The following is a 19,296-nucleotide window of genomic DNA, read 5'->3' as shown; positions in this document are numbered from 1 at the left end:
CTTGGTTTCACCTTTTCCAGAACTGTGCTGGGCTTTTTAAATGTTTTTGGACGAATGCTAATCTGGCCTTAACAACCTTGCAGTAAACCCTCTTTATTTCCATTCATGAAGGCGTTTCTTGATTGTAGGCTTTGAAAGTGATATTCCCTCAAGAGCATTGACTTAGCGAAGGAATTTAACTTTGCGAAGGAATTTTTGTTAACCAAGGAAATAATTCTTCAATCATCCACTTTAGCTGTCTTCTGGGATCTTCCAGGTCTCTGAATTCGCCAGTGCATGGCTTCTGTTTAAGCATGTTTTAGATTGTAGATCTGACCACTTCCTAAAGTTTTTGCTATCTCTCTGATTGGTTGATTTTGGTTTTTCAGCCTAATGATGGCCTCCTTTACTCGCAGTGACGTCTCTTTGGACCTCATAGTGAGAGTTCCATTAAAAACCACCAGATTGACGTTCAGCACTTCGAGTCAACTTCAGGTCTTTCATCTGCTTAGTTTATCATGGCACATTACAAGGGAACAGTTTTTCAGTGAATTGTCCAGTTACTTATGAACAACTGGTAATGGGAGGCAATGTATAAAAAAATACCTGTAAGTCCTAGAATACTTTTGTAAAACCTTGATATAAATCTAAAAGCCTGTATTTCAATCACTGTGCTGAAGAAAGATGATGGTGTGAAAGTAAAGTCAATGCAGGACTGCCTTAAACTTAAACTGGTTGAAAAAAAAGAAGTTATTTTGAAGTCTGTGAGGAAAATTAACGGAGTTTTCAGTTAGTAAACATTCCTAATCTGATCTAATATGACTTCATTTTATAAATTATGGTCTGATTTATAATACACTAAGTGATATTATAGGTTGGCGTTGTGTAGTTTCTGACTCACATCATATAACGATGCACTGTCCAAATATTAAATAAACTGTTCTTTAATTGACTTTTCATGGTCTTTTATTTCATATAAAGTCAGTCACTTTTTAATAAATTGCAAATAAATAATAAATTTCTAAACTGCTTTCAATTTAAAAAAGAAAATCAATACAAACACAGAACACAACCTCCGTTGCTCTTTAACTTAAGTTCTTAACCACTTGACCTCTTCTTTTTTTTTTATGCCTGTTTAAAATGTATCCATACAGCCACAATTTGTCTCAATTCCCTTGCATTCCCCCCGGGCGTCACAGAGCAGCTGAAAAGTACTTTATCATAGGCCCCAGCAGTGCTAGCCTTGCAGAGTGCGTAGGGGTGAAAGCAAATGAGTGTGCAGCCACGAGCCTTTTCAACAGTGATGTATAATATTCCAGTCTGCCTTCTTCATAAATAAGCCCACTGCCTCAGAGGGCACATGGGACAAGTAGGTCTTGGGGCATTAAGGCACAGATTTCAATTTTAGATTGAAATTTTTAGGTTATTGTGATGTAATTTATCATCCACTCTCTTTGCACAAGTGAAAAAGAGGCATCATGTAATGTGAGGCTGTAGTTCTATATTGTGAAATGTGCTTATTGTTTGCACGCATGACATTTAAATGAGAACATTTATCTGTACCTCGTGTGTTTGAAGCTGCAGCCAGGAGATGGTTAGCTCCTGTCCACCAAGTAGAACCGCTGATTTTAATTGGCCAGTCTCAGTGAGCTGCCAACACGGAGCGAGGCAGCTATTTTACATCCGAAGTGCTGCAGTCACACAGCTGTACTACATAGTAAATGAAAATCACAATTTTATTATAACATGGTACAAAAGCTAGCCTTGTTTTGTTTTTTTATTATATTAGCTTGATGCAAGATGTTTATATTAATAAATATCACTCCAGCCACTCTCCTTACTCAGTTTAAAAGTTAAACTCTAAGACAATATTTAAATAATATCACAAGCTTCCAAGGGCACTGACATGTGTATCTTGTTTGCTTATGATATAACACGTGAATTAGTGAGGTAGAACAATTCTGTCAAGGTCATTTTAAGCTGAATAGCCTGTGATTAAAGAGTTTACTGGACTGTGCAACAGGTTTGAGTATGGTGAGAAAATTCACATGAACTGAGTCTCCACCACAGCGTTTCACAAAATGACAAACTGTTGTTATAAGCGGTCACTAAAGCCCTCTCGCTGCTGATGTCATCCCAGTTCGTGGCTCCCCTGCCAGAGGACGGTGCTCGCTGCTCACCTCAGCAGTCTGTGCTTTGCTGTCTCACGTTGTCCTTAAACAAATGACACAGCAAAAATGCAGCAAAGTGTCATCACTCATGATGTCTGCACACCGAAGGAAACAGCAGGCCATGAGGATCAAGGTCAGAGGTCAAGTGGAAACGTTATCCAATATCCTCATGCAGCAGAAGCGTGAGAGTTCGTAGTTCACCACAGTCCATTTTTGACACGCATCGGACGCTCCCTGGGGCGGGTGTTAACACCTGTGCTTGCACTGTACAGTGTGAGGATCAGCTGCCAAATTCCTGAGTGAGAGCCTGTCTAAAGAATGACATTCACTTCAGCTATGTCAAATCTTCAGTAATCTGCCACAGTTAAGCATGGACACGAATTCTGCAGACATTTTCCCCACAGCAGCACTGCTCCTCAGTTTTGCCAGTAAAAGAGGTCGTTGGTTGTCATAAAAGTTGAAAAGAAATTGCATTCACTATAAGAAAGTCACAGATACTGAATTTTTCATTCTGAACTCAGACTGTCTGATTGCAGACACGTTGTGCGTCTCACTTATTGCTAATACACGAGTAACTGAGTTTATGAATTTATGTCAAACACTATACTTTTCATCATTGTAAGTTTTTACTCCTCCTCCACTTCTAACTTATTTTATGTCAGCTTCCATCTCTGCTTTTTTTTAAAAAAAAATTTAACCCTCTTCAGTGGCCATTCTGCTTTTCTGCACCACCTGTTCCTCTGTCGGCCATCACACACACAAATACACTTTCCCCGCTGTGTCAACCCCTAATCTCCTCTAGAGGATCCATCTGCCCACAGTCTTTAGCCATGCAGTACCCCACCTCTTATTTGCAAAAGTGTGTGTCTGTGTGTGTGTGGACACAACTCACATGACTGCCAGCGAGTGGGCACACATGCATGCAGTGGTGGGAGGGATAATGAAGGGATATTTTGCTCCTTTATCTTCCTACTTGTCCACCTACAGCAACAGAGGGATTGTGTGTGTGTGTGTGTGTGTGTGTGTGTGTGTGTGTGTATGGGCACGACTCAGTGTAGCTTAAAAGTAGCTTCTGTTTCCGTCTCCAGGGGTGGGTGGTGGTGGGTGTAAAACAAAAAGTGCTCTGAGCTGCAGAGAAAATGACGACCACGGTGTGAGACAGAATAGAAGAAGGAAGAGAAATTACCCTGCGGCACAACCTCGAACTGTACTGCTTCCCTCTCAAGACTCTGCATTAACTCTGCAGTATTCTGGGTGTCAGGAGAGGTTCTGACCTTGTCGTGCTTGTTGGCCTGTTTTATTTAGCTGATTGCACAGTGTGTAGATCTAAAAGCACTGCAGTTAAACGTGTAGCTAAAACCTGTTCTGGTTTACTACTAAATTACTAAATACAATTACTACTAAACTTAGAGCTAATGAAGTTTCTGGAAATGGCACATTTGGCAGGATGAATTGGGAAATCCAGCTTGTCTTAAAAGGCATCTTGTATCTTTTACTGTAATAAATGTAATAAATCATTACTCATAACAGTTCTTAACTTCTTCTAGATTTGGATGAGTTCAGTTGATGCAAGACACAAACATTGTTCAGTCAGGGTCACGGCATTCAAAAGAGCGCTGTTATTTCCATCTGCTATTTATAATTGGCCTGTAGTTGTGTATATCTGGAAAGTGGCAGCAAGATCCATACAGAACAGAAAAGGTATTTAATACTCAGGCATAGTGTGAAAATGTGGGTTGCATAGTGGTTTGCAGTGGCGCAGGCTAAAGCAGATTAAATGGTGTGGAAATCAATACTTCAATGAGGATTTAGATCTGAAAAATGTGATATCCGCATTTTTCATCACTCCTTAATATTTACTGTTTTGTCTCCAGATTACTTGCCTGCAGGACTTCTTTGGAGATGATGATGTCTTCATAGCGTGCGGACCAGAGAAGTTTCGCTATGCCCAAGACGACTTTGTGCTGGATCACAGTGGTAAGGCTTCCACAGCCTTTACAACTGGTAGGCCTGACTAACACTAACCAAACATATGTCTGTATATATGTGTGTGTCATGTGTGTGCATGACATTCTTAACCCATTATTTGTTCTCCTGCAGCTGCATGAAACACTCCTTCCTTTTGAAAAGTTGACATCAAGATATGCTGTGTGTTTTCCCGTGCAATGCCATATGTGATTTCTTGTTGATTGGAATTTTGAACATGGAAAACATATCAAATGAGAAAATGTATCATTTTAAGAAATTGTCAAATGTTTTCAACTGGGGAAAGATCTGGACTGCAGGAGGCTGATTCAGCACCCCGGACTCTTCTACTATGAAGCTATGCTGTTGTAATAAATTAGCATTCGTTTTAGAATTACCTTGCTTAAATATGCAAGGTCCCTGAAAAAGGCATCATCTGGATGGGAGTGTTTGTTCATCTAAAAACTGTATATGACTTTTAACATGTTCAAGATACTAATTCCATAGGCCAGCAGTCAGGTTTTTGAACGGAGTCCTAAAAACAAGCTCGATGATTTCGTTCGCCTTTAAGCCAGAGGATGCAACATCCATGTTTTCAAAAAGAATTTCACATTTCAATTCATTGAACTGCTGAAAAGTTTACCACTTTGTCCAAGTCCATTTTAAATAAGCTTTGGCTGCTCTTTCACTTTTTACTTCTTCAGCATCCGGAGCATTTTTTCATGAAAATGTAAAATGTCTTAGTTTAAATATTTGGTATGCTTTCTATGTTCTGTTGTGAATAAAATATGGAGTTCAGAGATTTACAAATCATCACGTTCTGTTTTGTTTTTTTTAAATTTACATGTTATACAGCCTCCCAGCTTTTGTCAAACCGGGTTTTCAATAAATTGAAAATGGTGTTGCATATTTTAAACACACATCCTTTTTGTCAAAAAGGGAAGAAGGTTGCATTCTTGTTTTTTATTTTATTTTATTTTAATTTTTGAATGGCATGTCCAGTCCATGTGTTTGTAAAAGTCCCACTTTAATGTTCTGTACTGTATGTGTTGTACATAAGTTAGGCACGTCTTGCATATTTCTGTATTTTATTATGCAGAAAGCTTTAGAGGATATGACCTGTATAATCAGCTCATGCATTCACTGTCATAGCTGCACATAACTTCAGCCAAGACTGAACAACCTCATGGGAAGAAGAGGAAGTTTAATTTAGTTACAGTCCAAAATACTGACATCCTGTTTGATATTTGTGTTGTTTGGTCAGGTTGGCTTAACAACAGGGAGGCATATCCTGACACACTACACGTTAACTGATGGTGGTTTGCCTGTATGCAGTTATAGTTCAGAGTATTTGTCCCACTTAGACTGCTGTGCTCCACTTGTAAGAATTAGGTCTTTGAAGGTACATAAAAAGGCACACTGCACTCTGCTGAGAGTACAGAAGATAGGTCCAGGACACACCATGTGACTGAGGAGAGGAAAGTGGGTAATCGGATGTAAGCAGGTTAGCTTTTAAGTCATGAAGCACAAATCAGTTTGGAAACTATATTTGTTGGTCCTGGAAAAAGATTTTGTTTAATATTTTATTTCATAGCTAGAACTGCTTTATTCCTCCAGGTTCTGCATCTGCTGATATACATTATGGGTCACACTGCACTCTGGATGATTTTAATGTATGTGTTGGACTGCAATAGAAATAGAGTGTACAAAATGATTATCTATTACTGCAGTCAGTTATGAAAGGCTGGTGTATAGCAGGTACTGATATGCACAAATCTGTAAACCTGTGCAGTTTTTCATGAACAAACAAGTTCTGTCCTGGTTCACAGACTCCAGGGAGTATCATTAGTGGTTTGAATGCTGTGGTGACTTTAACTGCGTTGTTTTCCCAGAATGCAGAGTGCTAAAGTCGTCATACAGCCGCTCTGCTACTCCAAACCGGACGGCTAAAAGCCCTGGAGTTTCACGGCGCAGCAAGTCCCCCGGTGCAGGTAGGAGGCACGTGTTGCACAATCATTTTAAAAATAATAGTCTATAAAAATGTGTGGTGATTCCCACCTCATACGTCTGCCATGCAGGCAAAGTCAGTTCTTGCAAATTATTACAGCATATAGTATGTATGAAAATATTTCACACGTAAAAAAAAAAAAAAAATCCCATTCGACTAAAGCCAACATAAGACTGTAACAGGTTAGGCAATGATTATTTAGCAGCTTAAATGTAAACTGGCCATAGTTTCTGAGCAGATTGTGTGCAGTGTTGAGAGATGTTACATTAAGCTGAATGCTCTGCATTGTATTTTTTTCTGTTATGTAGCAAGGCGACCTGCCCACTTCTCCACCACGCAGTCCCCAGTCAAGTCCCCAGGTGAGCCTTAACATGCTGTGCTGTGAAATCTGTTGTGCTCACGTCTATGTTATAAAATGATTTTTGTTAGTTTGACATTTTATATAATTAGCAGTGACTCCAAATCTGCTGTCCCAACGTTTTCAGGGGTAATCTTCATATTTGTACAATAATATTTAACTTTTAAACCATTTTGATAACCATTTGGAGCTTTTACCGCAAAAGTGAAATGTCAAAGAGTAAAACACCTGATGTAGAATCTACCTGTTGAGTCGAAATTTATTAGAAAAAAGCTAAGCTTGATTCCCCCATAAATGATCCAGGATCATCCTGAGTGTTGCTCACAACTGCTTCATGTTTTATTACTCTGTTAGCAAGTGTTTTGTTGGCAGGTGAATAAACCCCAAGATCTGCTGTGGTACTGTAGGAAGCATATCATAAAAAAATAAATGGATTAAAAAAACACCAAAATACAACAATCTGCAGATTTTTACTGACACCTCAGGTAGGTTTGTTTTCTTTGTGGACAAGCTGTGTTCAGCCGACCTGTAGCTCTGGGGTTAGTTACATCATTAGTTACACTTTGCTACTACTCTATTGGACCCTCTTTTGACTTCAGAGCTGCCTTAATTCTTTGTGGCATAGTTTCAATAAGTTGCTGGAAACATTCCTCAGAGATTTTGCTCCAGATTGACACGATAGCATCACATGGTTGCTACAGATTTGTTGGCTGTACCTACATGATGCCAATCTCTCGTTCCACCACATTCCAAAGATGCTGTATTGAATTAAGGCTGCGGAGGTCATGTGACTACAGTGACTTCATTGTCGCGCTCAGGAAAACAGATTGAGATGATTTGAGTGTTGAGACATGGTGTGTTATCCTGCTAGAATCAGTATACCCTTTGAAAGAGGAGTACATTGTGCTGATAAAGGGGTGGACATGATCAGCAACAATACTCAGGTATGCTGTGGCATTTAAACAATGCTCAGTTGGTTCTAAGGGACCCACAGTGTGCCAAGAAAATATCCCCCACACTATTACACACCACCACAACCATGATGTATTTATACAGGTCAGGATCCATCACTGCATCCAAATGTTACAGCGGAAATCAAGATTCATCAGACCGGGCAATGTTTTTCCAACCTTTTATTGACCAATTTTGGTGAACAAGAGTGAATTGTAGCTTCACTTTCCTGTTCTTAGCTGACAGGCGTGGCACCCTGTATAATTCGGAATTACATAATCTGAATAATTACTGATTACTGAAGCTTCACCTTTACTCTATTCTTAAAATTGTCTACTCTTAGCATCACCCCATACTTGACATTCATATATGTTTTAATTTTACCTGTGAATGATGGTTAATGATAAACTAATCATTAGCAGCTTAACCATAGCATATGAATGGGGAGCCAAATCCAATATGACAACACATTTACAACCAAATGCAAAGACTGCAGTTATGTTAGGAAAAAATCAAACTGAGAATTCAAACTAGGGAGCAAACACAAAATTTTCTAAACTTAACAGACTTGACTGTTTTAGCTACTATTAGCTACTTTAGCTTGCTAAAACCAAGTCTATGAAATAAAGCAGTTTTCTTAACATTCAGTCTTCCACTAATTGGTCCTCTAGTGTTAAATGAAAATCAGAGCCAAAAATAGGAACACTGGTTTGTGTTTCTTTCTATTTTTAGCACTGTTAGCTGTTTCCTCTGTAGCTCCTCAGATCTCAGATCAGTGTATTTAAACAAGACACATTTCTGTACTTTGACCCTCTTTCTCTCCCTCATTCTTCTGAGGCCAATGAGATGCATTGAACTCTACTCAACTACCTGTTAGAGAGCCAGCTGCTGCAGAGCCATGAACTGATAATACCGTGTCTGCACAGAAAGCTAAACATGAGTAGCACATTAGCACAGATACCCTACTACTCTCTTGACTGCTAGAAATGAACAACTGAAGAATGCTTCTGAAAGGAAACAGTTCTCGTCTGTGATAATTCAATTATAATCTAACTGAATAGCTGCAGATGAGATGCTGAGAAAATAGCTTGTTATCTACAGGCTAATGTCATGTTGTGTAAACTGCCTTCTGAGGCATTGATTTTGAAGTACCTTTAGGAAGAAACACTTTGAGTTTATAATTAAATTAAAAAGTTAAACTCTGAAATGTGAGTGCAAAGATGCAGCCTGTAGGCAGTGTGAAATGATTTTCCTCAGCTCGTCTGGGTTTATGCAGATGAATGGCTGTGAGTTAAAGTTTGACGCATTATGGCTCTGTATTTGTGCCAGCAGCCGATAGAGAGCGAAGCAGAAATAGACTGTTCTTGAGAGAATGAATCACTCAAACAATAGAGGATTTCGTCCCTGCTGTGTGCTCTTGTTTTAAAGAGTGATAAAGTATATGCAAACGTGTGAAATCTAATGATAATTTTCAGGCAAATTTACAAAAAACTCACTTTTATGATCAATCAATACATTTTTTTTAATGTATTGTGTCTACATAAACCAAAGTGAACAGTAATAGGGGCATCAGCCTAGACTGCAATCTGCAATTCTGCAATCATTCGGCCTCGTTACCTGTAGTGAGAGTGCTTTCAGTGAAAGAATAATGGTATTTTTGTAGGTACTAAAAGTGTACCTACAAAAATGACCACACACCTCCCCCTCATGGGGAGAATCTGCAACCTGCTAAAAAAGAACTTGCAAATTTGTGAGTGAGTCACAGGGGGGGCTGTTTGACGATTCACTTTATTACCAAGTGCATAGTATGCTAGTGTGATACAGTTTGCATTGGATAACCACGGGTTATCTTTTAGCACTGGTATCACTGGCAGTTTTAAACATCTCAAAAGTATATATTGCTGCAAACATGTTTATTAAGTCACTGCCTGACTTATTGATGGATTCTCCTCAAAGCTGTGCATTACTCCTGAACTACAACTACTACGCTCTGAATGATGAACTCATAATCCCACTGACTCTTGCCCTGTTTTTCCTTCTCTCTGCACAGTAAATGGTATTTCAGCCCACAAGTCCACCAAGTCCTCTACTCCATCCCCTACCAGCCCTCGAACCACCCCCAGTTTTAAGGTAAGACTGTGTATCCAATGCATTTTATACAGTAACAAGATACCCACAGCTTGCTGCTGCACCAGAACCCACAGAGTCTCAGCGATTCTCTTTATACAGTGTACTGTGAATATATGCATGGGCTCACACTGACAGTCACTCGAGACACACACAATACTGCAAAAGAACACTGACAGACTTTGTTAAAGTTTAGTTCATAATGCTGCAGAATTTCAGGGCGTGTGTCACATTTGTGTTGACACTGACTCCTTCACTTCGTCCTGGCTGAGACCAAACAAGCGCCTTTAGTGAAACTGTCTAGATAAGATGCAGATAAGCACAAATTTAAAACTGCTTTAAAGGTAAAGAAATGTTTACATCCAGTATATAATTTTATATATTTTTACAGCACTAACTCAAAATGTTGGTGATGCCTTGTAAAATGTAAATAATGCTAAAACACAAACCTCATAAACCCATATTACCATTAAAATAATAAAAAATTAGGTCACTTTAAATCTCAAAAAGAGTTGGGATAAGCCCTCTTCTTCTAACAGCAGGCGTAAAAATCTGTGATCTGAGGAGACCAGCTGCTGGACTGTTAGGAGAGGAATGTTTCCTTACAGGATTACATGTTTTCCAAAATGAACTTCAGATTTTGATTCACCTGACCCCAGAACAGTTTTCCACCCCAGTCCATTTTACATAAACTTTAGCCCAGAGAAAACAGCAGTGTTTCTGAGTCATATTCAGATATGGTGTCTCCTTTGCATGATAGAGCTTTAACTTGTGTTTGTGGATGGCACGGTGAACAGTTTCTCAGATGCTTTTTTCATTACCAGTCATGTGACTTACAGTAACCTAATTAGTTACAAAATGTTGCTTCCAGCCTTTTGTCGCCTCTGATCGAACTTTTTTCCAGACATGTTTATGCCATCAATTTCAAAATGAGTCACTATTTTTCGTGAAAGAGCAAAAAGTCTTAGTTTTTTCGCTTTCTTCGTTCTATTGAGAATACGATATCAGTTTATGGGGATTTTAAAATGATTGCATTCTGCTTTTATTTACATTTTACCTAAAAAATTTTAAATCTCTATATTCCAGCTGCATTTGCTAACATATAGCCGTCTTTCCTGCATTTTTCTGGCTCACTGGTACCCGTTAACCAGTGGATTAGCTTGAATACACTGATTTCAGTGTAGCTCTGCCTCTGAGACTTTAAATCCAAATTAGTGCTGCTAGTGGCGTTATTGCAAAGCTAGGGATAAGGCAAGGATGTACAACCTACATACCCTGAAATAGAATAAATCAGCATCAAATGAATTTATCAAGCCACTGACTGTCAGTCATGTTGTATGACTCGCAGGGTATGTCGTAGCTGCCTGATGTGTTTTCACTAGATTTTAAGATAATAATCTGCTTTATTGATGGATTCTCCTGTAAATCTGTGTTAGTCCCAGACTGTCATTTCTGAATGATCCAGCCAGCTGGCTAACCTCCTCCACCTTTGCGCAGTTCCTCTGTGAGCCCAGAGTTATCCATCCACATTAGTTTGGCACCACTAAGTCAGATAAAGTCATTCATCAAAGTAAAAAGCTTTTTTATGTATCTACCTATAAAAGGGACCTTGACACTGTCCCACGTTCAACTTTGCTTCAGAGGGCTACCTAAAAATAGATCCTCACTGTAAGGTAATGCACATTATGGCTCAGTGCGGTATGTAAGCACTGCTGTGCATGATGGGGAGTGAACTTTTTCTGATCTTTAGTGCTGGTGGCATGCATTTATTGCTGACATTTCAGAAATGTAGACATAAGCTGCTGAAATGACTCTCTTAACAAATGAATGATTCATTTAAGTGGTCAAACTCAGACATCTGAAATCGTCTACATCTGAAAGAATATGAAAATGAATATGTCTCCTTTTATTGTAATCAAAGTCACTAACAAGCCAGTAATACATCAGCAGCGTTTTAACGACGATCATTATGTTTGTCGACACTGTTTGTTATTTTGCTGCCAGTTTGAGTATTGATGAGGCCGAGCTCTTATCTCTGTTGTTGTTTGTTGTCGCACAGATCCCTCCGTCACATCACCACTCTTCCCCAAATATAAATGGCTCGTTGAACAATCATCAGGAGCAAACCAATCAGCTGAGTCCAGAAGGTATGATCAGAGTAATTTTACACAGAGACTCTGCTGCTTAACTCAGTGTGACACCTGCTGGAGTTGCAACTACTAGAGTTTAGATTAGAAAATTAATCAGTTACACTTATAGACTATTTGAAGCCTGTAATTTAGAATGATTAAAATTTAACCCGGCAACACACTAAAGCAATCTTCCTTTAATTTTCCTAGATGACACCAAAACTGTTTTTGTGAGTAGACAAAGCCTTAAACAGAAAGTCTGTGTAAATAAAGAAAACTGATAACCACCAGCATGATACCTGTTACCTTTGACTTGGATTTGACTTTTTTTCAAGCCAGCTGAGGCAAAGAAAGCCTGGCTATGCTGCTAGATTTCAGCGTAGTTTTGTGTACCTTTAAGACTTGCTTGTTTATAACCTTTGTCTCTCCTCGGCAGTTAATGGGAACCAGCACTCGCATGCCTCAAGCATCTGTGAAAAATACAAGATTGGCAAAGTCATCGGAGATGGCAACTTTGCTGTGGTCAAAGATTGTGTGGAGAGGTAAGTGAAACCCGTTCGATCAGACTGGAAATGTTGGCAGAAATCTGCAGTGAACGCACAGCAGTGTCCCTCCTCCCCGTGTGCAGCTTATTGAAGTATGTGTCACATTATGGTCACTGCCCAGTCAGGCCGTTTGAGTCCTGATGACAGGCATTGTGCAGACAGAAATATGTCATGGATTAAACCCAGGAGTGATTTCACTTCATTAGCCTTTTTAATCTCAGTCAACACACAGACAGGGAGGTGGAGGTGACAAAGAGGGGCCTGTTGAGTGTGTGTGTGTGTGTGTGTGTGTGTGTGTGTGTGTGTGCGCGCGCGCAAGATGTCTTGCACCTTTCTAGAAAGTACTTATGTGAACACACTGTAAACAAACAGTTTAGATTCTCAGTTTCTTACCAAAATACAGTGTATATGTCATTGAATAAACATTTGCCTGCGCCTGCACGGTTTCACAGCTCACACTCTGCATAACAAAGTTTATTTGCTACATCTAGAATTCCTCCCCTGTAACGATGTGACGCAGCGCTCCTGCAAAACCATAACCGAGCGTCTCCAGCGAGCACTTCATTTAAATTACAGACACTGCTGTAGCTTCACTGCTGCGTTCAGTGTTATCCCCTAATTGCACTGTTTCTGTTCAGGTCCACGGGGAAAGAGTTTGCCCTGAAGATTATCGACAAGACAAAGTGCAGCGGAAAGGTTTCACTTCTGTTCCTCTCTGCCTCCTCCTTTTATTCCTCCCTTTGCATGTGTCACTTTCAGTCAGACGTAAGCAGGCATCATATGTTGGTGCACTGCACGGTCACACCTGTGTGCCTCTGATGCTCAAAGCTCGATTAAGTGATATTGTTTATTCACACCCTTGTTCGCATTACCCTCATACTTTCACACACTTACACAATGACACACCAGGATTCGCTCATGTTTAACGCACAACTCAGATCTTTTATTATTAGCGCAACAACTGAGCGTAGACACCGGGGCGCTAGCCAACTCTGAGTGAGTGTGTGTGTGTTTCCTAGGAGCACCTCATAGAAAATGAAGTCGCTGTGCTCCGGAAGGTGAAACATCCCAACATCATCATGTTGATCGAGGAGGTGGACACTCCCTCTGAACTATACCTGGTTATGGAGCTGGTGAAGGTGCAGTAGAGGCTGAGGGGGGAGTGGGTGGCTGAGGGGAGAGGGGTCATTTCTCGTTTTGCTGTGTAAAACACAGTTGTCATATTTTCGCAGGGAGGCGATTTATTTGACGCCATCACCTCCTCGGCCAAATACACAGAGAGAGACGCCAGTATCATGGTGTACAACCTCGCCAGAGCGCTGAAGTACTTACACAGCTTGAACATCGTCCACAGAGACATTAAACCAGAGAATCTACTGGTATGCATTTACAAACATGCTGTGTTTTGGGGTGGGTCTTACAACAAATCCAGATCCTCTGTGGGCTTTAAATGAGTATTTCATTCTAGGTTTTTGAGTACCCAGATGGCACCAAATCACTGAAACTTGGAGACTTTGGCCTAGCTACAGTAGTCGAGGGCCCCTTGTATACTGTATGTGGCACTCCTACATATGTGGCTCCAGAAATCATCGCTGAGTCAGGGTAAGCTGGACGCTTTGACGCAATATGCTTTAGTATTGTGCTGTTGTAATCAGCTGACTGAAGATTAAAAAGAAAACTGTATTTTATACCAGTGTACAATACAGCATGACAAACTACGCATACAGTATGTGGCAGCAGGCACGTTTATGTGGTAATATGTACTGTTGTACCGTTACAGCAGATTAGAAACTTTCATTTGTCAAATGTCAAAATGTTTTTTTCTGTATTTTTATGTCCAGAAAGAGTTTGCTTTAAACGATTTAGTCTTTTTCTGGCTCTGTTCTTACCCTCATTTCACAGTTATGGCCTGAAGGTGGATATCTGGGCCGCAGGTGTCATCACCTACATCCTCCTGTGTGGATTCCCTCCTTTTAGAAGGTACTCGGTTCACATAGTTCAGTAAACAAACATGTAGAGGGACGTGGTTTTCAGTTTTAAAGGTAGATACTATATCACAGGTGGATAACAGGTGATGCCATATATTGCTACCATACTTTTTTGCCTAGATTTAATGAGCGAGGATGCTGTTCAAGTTCATTTGGTGTCAATATATCAATGACAAGCTAGCCATGCCCTAAAATATGCTTTACTTTGTATTTACTTTTTATATGACACCCCAGCTTATTAAACTGAGATAGTGCAGTATTAAACTAGAAAGTGGAGATATAGATTGAGTCTATAAATTAAATAGGTCATAACCAGGCCAGAAGTCAGATTTTTCTATCTTCTTATTTTTCCACCCACAGGAGTCACCCCCTGCTGGCCATTAAAACGAGTGCAGCTTAACTTTGCAGTCCTGAAGGCTATGCCAGTCATTAATATACAGTCTATGACTTTGAGCAAAAAATTCAATCTTTTCTAAATTGTCAGCAGAAATTCAGCAACGTTGTCAGTTTGACTTTCATCACTGTCAGTTTGCTACATCTGTACGCTGTCGCTGATATTAGTCACTGTGCTAAGGATTTTGTAATTTGATTTACGTTAATGTGACCCATATGTCATCTCTAGCACTTCATGTTTATGGCAGTAGCCACAAATTGAAATTCAAAATGAAAGGATTTTATTATGCAAAGTACAATACAGATGGTTCAGTTTTTTCACAGTTTAGATGTATGTCACGTTTGCTGAGTAATGCATTATAAATTCTGAGTTGTTTTTCTGAGTGTGTGTTTCTCCTTCAATATAGTGAGAATAACCAGCAAGAGGACTTATTTGACCAAATCCTTCAAGGGCGACTGGACTTTCCCAGTCCTTACTGGGACAACATCACTGACTCAGCTAAGGTCAGGACCACTGATTTACAAAATTCATATATATTCATTAGATGACATTACTCTGGAGGGTTACGCTACCCACTCTGTTGTTTAATCCTTACCCTTCTCTCTGCATTGGCTGCAAAAAGCCTGAAACAAGCCTCCAGCTTTTTTAGTTCAAGTATACAAGAGTAGAGACTCCTGTAATAGCTGCTTTCTGCTGAAGGACGCAGAAACCCCCTCAATTCTCTAAGTTAATGTCAAGTATTAAGGTGGCAGCCGGCACTCAGCGTGCAAGACCTAACTGCTAATTAAACACACTTGTGTTACAGTGGCTTTGTCGCTGTAGACATGAGCACAGTTATTGATGCCACACCATGAGGCAGCGTGGCGTAATGAAGCTGTAGATCTAAGAGAGCACGATTTCTCTGGAAACAATATATGCATACGTGACTTCCTGAGTGCACATGTGCACAAATGGTCATTATTTATATTTTAAAAAGTGGTTCTTTTAGGAACATGTTTATAATTTATTGCAATGCAGAAACCAGCTTTGCCAGGAATATACATTTCCAGTTTTTTTGTTGAGATAATAGTTTTTTTTTTTCCTCCCAATAAAGCAGTTAAAACAGATAAACTGCTCCAGAAACAAATAGCATAAAGCTGTCAGTTATCACCATGCTTGGTTAGCATGGTGTATCCATAAATTGTATAAATGCATGAGACCGGTACAAATATATGCTAATAGTACATAAAATCCTGTAATTTACTTCTTGCACAGTATTTTAGTACAATTATCAGCACTCTAAGCAATATTAGTTGTCAAATAATGACAGAAAAATACTCAAAAGGCTACTAGCAAGAAGCTAACTAGCAGTCATCTAGGGTCAGCTGCCAACCCTTACTAACACTTAATTTTAAGATTTAAAAGTGTTTAAAGTGTGAGTAATATCAAGCACAGTTACTATGAAGGGGTAAAATAACTAGAGTGACCAAAACTGCTCTTTGCAACATGCTGTAGATCATGTTTCTGTTTGCTGTAAAGTTGCATATTTTGACATAGGAGTTTATGGAGATCGGTTCACTTTTTGAGCTAGCATCAAGGAGCTGTAGTTTATACTTGTTCCACACTTTAATTTTCAATTTAACTCAAAATCCACTTGATTAGTTCAAGCATACACCCACCTGATTCTGTGCATTGGTATTTATCAGATGGACTGAAATGTGACTATACATGGATGATTTTGGCCTGCAGGTAGTCAGTGTTGCCAACTCCTCAGTAAGGAAAATCGCTATTGGCTGTCCTAAAAGTCGCTAGAAGTCGCTACATGACGCCATCGCCTAATTTGCATAATTGGTCATGCTAATGTAATTGTAACCTATGTTGTAGGCGAGAAAAATAACATTGTGGAAGAGACATAAAGTGAGTAAAAAACGTCCTAAATGCATTTAGAATTTATTTAGAACTACAAATTAAATTTCTTTTAGCAATTATTGTTTTTTTAATGTCACAATTCCAACCCTGCTCCTCTATCCGGGCTTGGACTGGCAAAAGTGACCCGAAATAGGCACTCTGGGGGAGTTGCTTTGTGTGTGTGTGTGTGTGTGTTTATAAGTAGTTTTAAACCTTGTGATCCCCAAAACAACATAACAATGAAAGAAGAACTGACTGCGTTACAGTCATGCGCGATTCATTTGCTAGTCGCTTTTTAGAAAAAAAAGACGCTAAGGGGGTCTGAAAACTCGCTAAACATAGCGATAAAGTCGCTAAGTTGGCAACACTGCCCACGGGTTTGCTAGAACATCTTCATCGGTCACATATCAATTTGGCACTTATTTCTTGTTACACCGCCGCCTGGTGGCCAAAAACCCCCCGAAAAGACTTTAAGTCTGAAGGAAATTTATCTTTAAAGCTGAACTAATCTAGTGTTGTGAAATGTTGCAGGAGCTGATTGGAAAGATGCTGCAGGTCAACGCTGAGGCTCGATACACAGCACAAGATGTTCTCTCACATCCATGGGTCACGGTACTCTAACACAATCTGTATTAACACAGCCCGAGACTGTGGTTATTTGTTTCTGTGTGGATTTCAATATTGTGTGTTTGTGTGTGCCAAGGATGATGCAATCATGGAGAATAACATGAAGATGGAGGTGACAGGTAAACTGAAGACGCACTTCAACACCGCGCCAAAGCACAGCACCACCACAGCCGGGGTGTCAGTCATCATGGTAAGCACCTGGAACGAGACATGATTTGTTACATATTTCTGGAGGGGTTTTTTTTCAATCCTGTAACTGTAATGAGATTACCTTTCAACGATCTCCTAAATCTAAATCAGCAATACTGATGTCTTGGTGTGGGTTTAGTTGTAAGTGACCCGGAGCCTGCAGTGGGATGAACATGTCAGGCCCTTTTCCAAGCATTTACTGCGTGATTGTGAATGTTTGACCCAAATACACAAGATTGCGCTCCTAACCAAACAAAGGTTTAGTTGACCACTGGGCCAAGAATTTCTGATCTCGTGTTCATCCAGGAAGACACGGATGAAGCCATAAGTCTTAAGACTTCAGAGACAGAAATACACAATTTATTCCCGTAGTATGGGCAGCTCTTCATCTTGTCTCTTTCAAGCCTCATTTACATCACTTCCTGTTGTACAGTTTGACTTCCTCTCCTCATCAGGTCACACCACCCATGAGCTGAGCACAGTCTCTTCAGTCTGTCTAAAGTGAAAGCAGGATGGTGGGGGTGGAGGAAGGAGAAGATGTCTTTGATTAGAAATTTGATTTGGCACTCCAAGCCTCATTCTGTTGTAAATCTCATTTGACAGTTTGAGGTGTAATTGCGGGCCCTGGCCTCGGCTCCTCCTCTTCCTCCTCCTCTCCACGCTCTTCCTCCACCCTCATCCTCACCCCTCCCTCACACCTGACCCAGGACCACAGGGGACGCCTGGAGCTGAGAGCTGGGTACACACTTCTTACCACCGCCCCTCTTAACTCCCGTCATCCTCTCCAGCTATCACCCTTCCGCTCGCACTCTTACTCCATCTACAACAACTCCCATCCCCACCCCCCAGTCTCCCTCCTCACCCTCCCGTCTCACCCTCCCTTTCCCTTCCTTCCTGCTTCATTCTCCGACCCCCTGTTCCACTTCTTGGGCTGCCAGCTGCAGTGACTGCACTCACTAACACTGTGTTCTGGATTTAACCCCCTGACTCTCTGCACATGTGTCACTCTGCTCCTTTTATTCACATTCAGCTCCTTTTGTGCTGGTCACAACGTTTATATAATATGATTAAAAAGAAAATGTTGGTTTGTCTTGGGGGTTTTTTTTGGAGGGGGGGGGGGGTGTTGGATCATACTGTCACTGAGGTTTTAAAAGCATGTTTACACTGCTAGCGCAATGCAGTTTGCCTCCTTCTCTGTATTTATTATGTCAGTCATCACATTTGTCTTAAAGTCAACTTTCTGTAACTGCTGATCTAATAAATCAATGATTGGCTGCTTAGCAGTCATTCCCATTTTTGATAGTCTGGCGCCACCTTGAGGAAAAGCTTTGGAAGCACAAAGTTGTAGTTGCAGAGAAGGATTCAAAGTGTCTTTATGGCTTGGATGTAAGACTCCATTTGCGCATTTTAAAGAAATAGGGCCAGATTGTTCTGTGATGTCTTTGTTGTCTACAAATCCAACTTTTTAAAAACACCCAGTGATGTCTTATTAAATGGACGAGCACTTCTTTTAGCAAAGCTGCCGCAGAGAGGGACAATGATGCATTTGTTTAAAAGAAAAAGGGAATATTAACATTTTGCTATAGCATGGTAACTAATTATAGCATCCATGTTTAGAATAACACAAGTGTAGAATACGTTTGGCCCACTTGAATAAGTCGTCATTAGTTATACAGTTGTGTATATCATAATCATCTGGTCCCAGTCACATTACTGACCTCATGCAAATGAACCTAGTTAGTTCTAAAAGGCTCCTCTAGCTGTTTCTGTTTAGTAGCACTTACTTCTACAGGATTTTGTTACTACAATCTCAACTGTTTTCAGACACGTTGCTGGAATAAAATTCACGGAACGAGCAAAGTGTCTCAGTTTAAATATTTTTGTGTTCTCTTATGAGATTTGTAGGATTACATTATAATTTATGTTTTACATACCAACCCAACTTTTGAGGAATTGGGGTCATACAATATGCGCTGTT

The 19,296-nt window shown here is 40.1% G+C and overlaps 1 protein-coding gene across 3 annotated transcripts in view; it reads left to right on the top strand.

Moving 5' to 3' along the window:
- Window positions 1-19,296, top strand: part of dclk2a (doublecortin-like kinase 2a) — a 42,452-nt gene that overhangs the window by 18,459 nt on the left and 4,697 nt on the right. For 2 of the 3 annotated variants that reach the window (XM_085459001.1, XM_085459000.1), the window contains 14 exons: window positions 4,025-4,154; window positions 6,008-6,106; window positions 6,432-6,482; window positions 9,483-9,562; window positions 11,619-11,706; window positions 12,125-12,230; window positions 12,872-12,929; window positions 13,253-13,372; window positions 13,466-13,612; window positions 13,702-13,835; window positions 14,136-14,213; window positions 15,022-15,118; window positions 17,034-17,114; window positions 17,206-17,319. In XM_085459001.1, the coding sequence (XP_085315127.1) occupies window positions 4,025-4,154; window positions 6,008-6,106; window positions 6,432-6,482; window positions 9,483-9,562; window positions 11,619-11,706; window positions 12,125-12,230; window positions 12,872-12,929; window positions 13,253-13,372; window positions 13,466-13,612; window positions 13,702-13,835; window positions 14,136-14,213; window positions 15,022-15,118; window positions 17,034-17,114; window positions 17,206-17,319 (1,383 nt within the window). The remainder of the gene's footprint in view (window positions 1-4,024; window positions 4,155-6,007; window positions 6,107-6,431; window positions 6,483-9,482; window positions 9,563-11,618; window positions 11,707-12,124; window positions 12,231-12,871; window positions 12,930-13,252; window positions 13,373-13,465; window positions 13,613-13,701; window positions 13,836-14,135; window positions 14,214-15,021; window positions 15,119-17,033; window positions 17,115-17,205; window positions 17,320-19,296) is intronic. The other variant, XM_085459002.1, reaches the window with a different exon arrangement.

This window comes from Copadichromis virginalis, linkage group LG6 (assembly GCF_057382275.1).
Source record: "Copadichromis virginalis isolate Kocher_CV1m ecotype Utaka linkage group LG6, C_Virginalis_male_GT1.1, whole genome shotgun sequence".
Lineage (NCBI taxonomy): Eukaryota > Metazoa > Chordata > Actinopteri > Cichliformes > Cichlidae > Copadichromis > Copadichromis virginalis.
The sequence above is the reverse complement of the archived record's forward strand: the minus strand, read 5'-3'. Positions and strand labels throughout refer to the sequence as shown.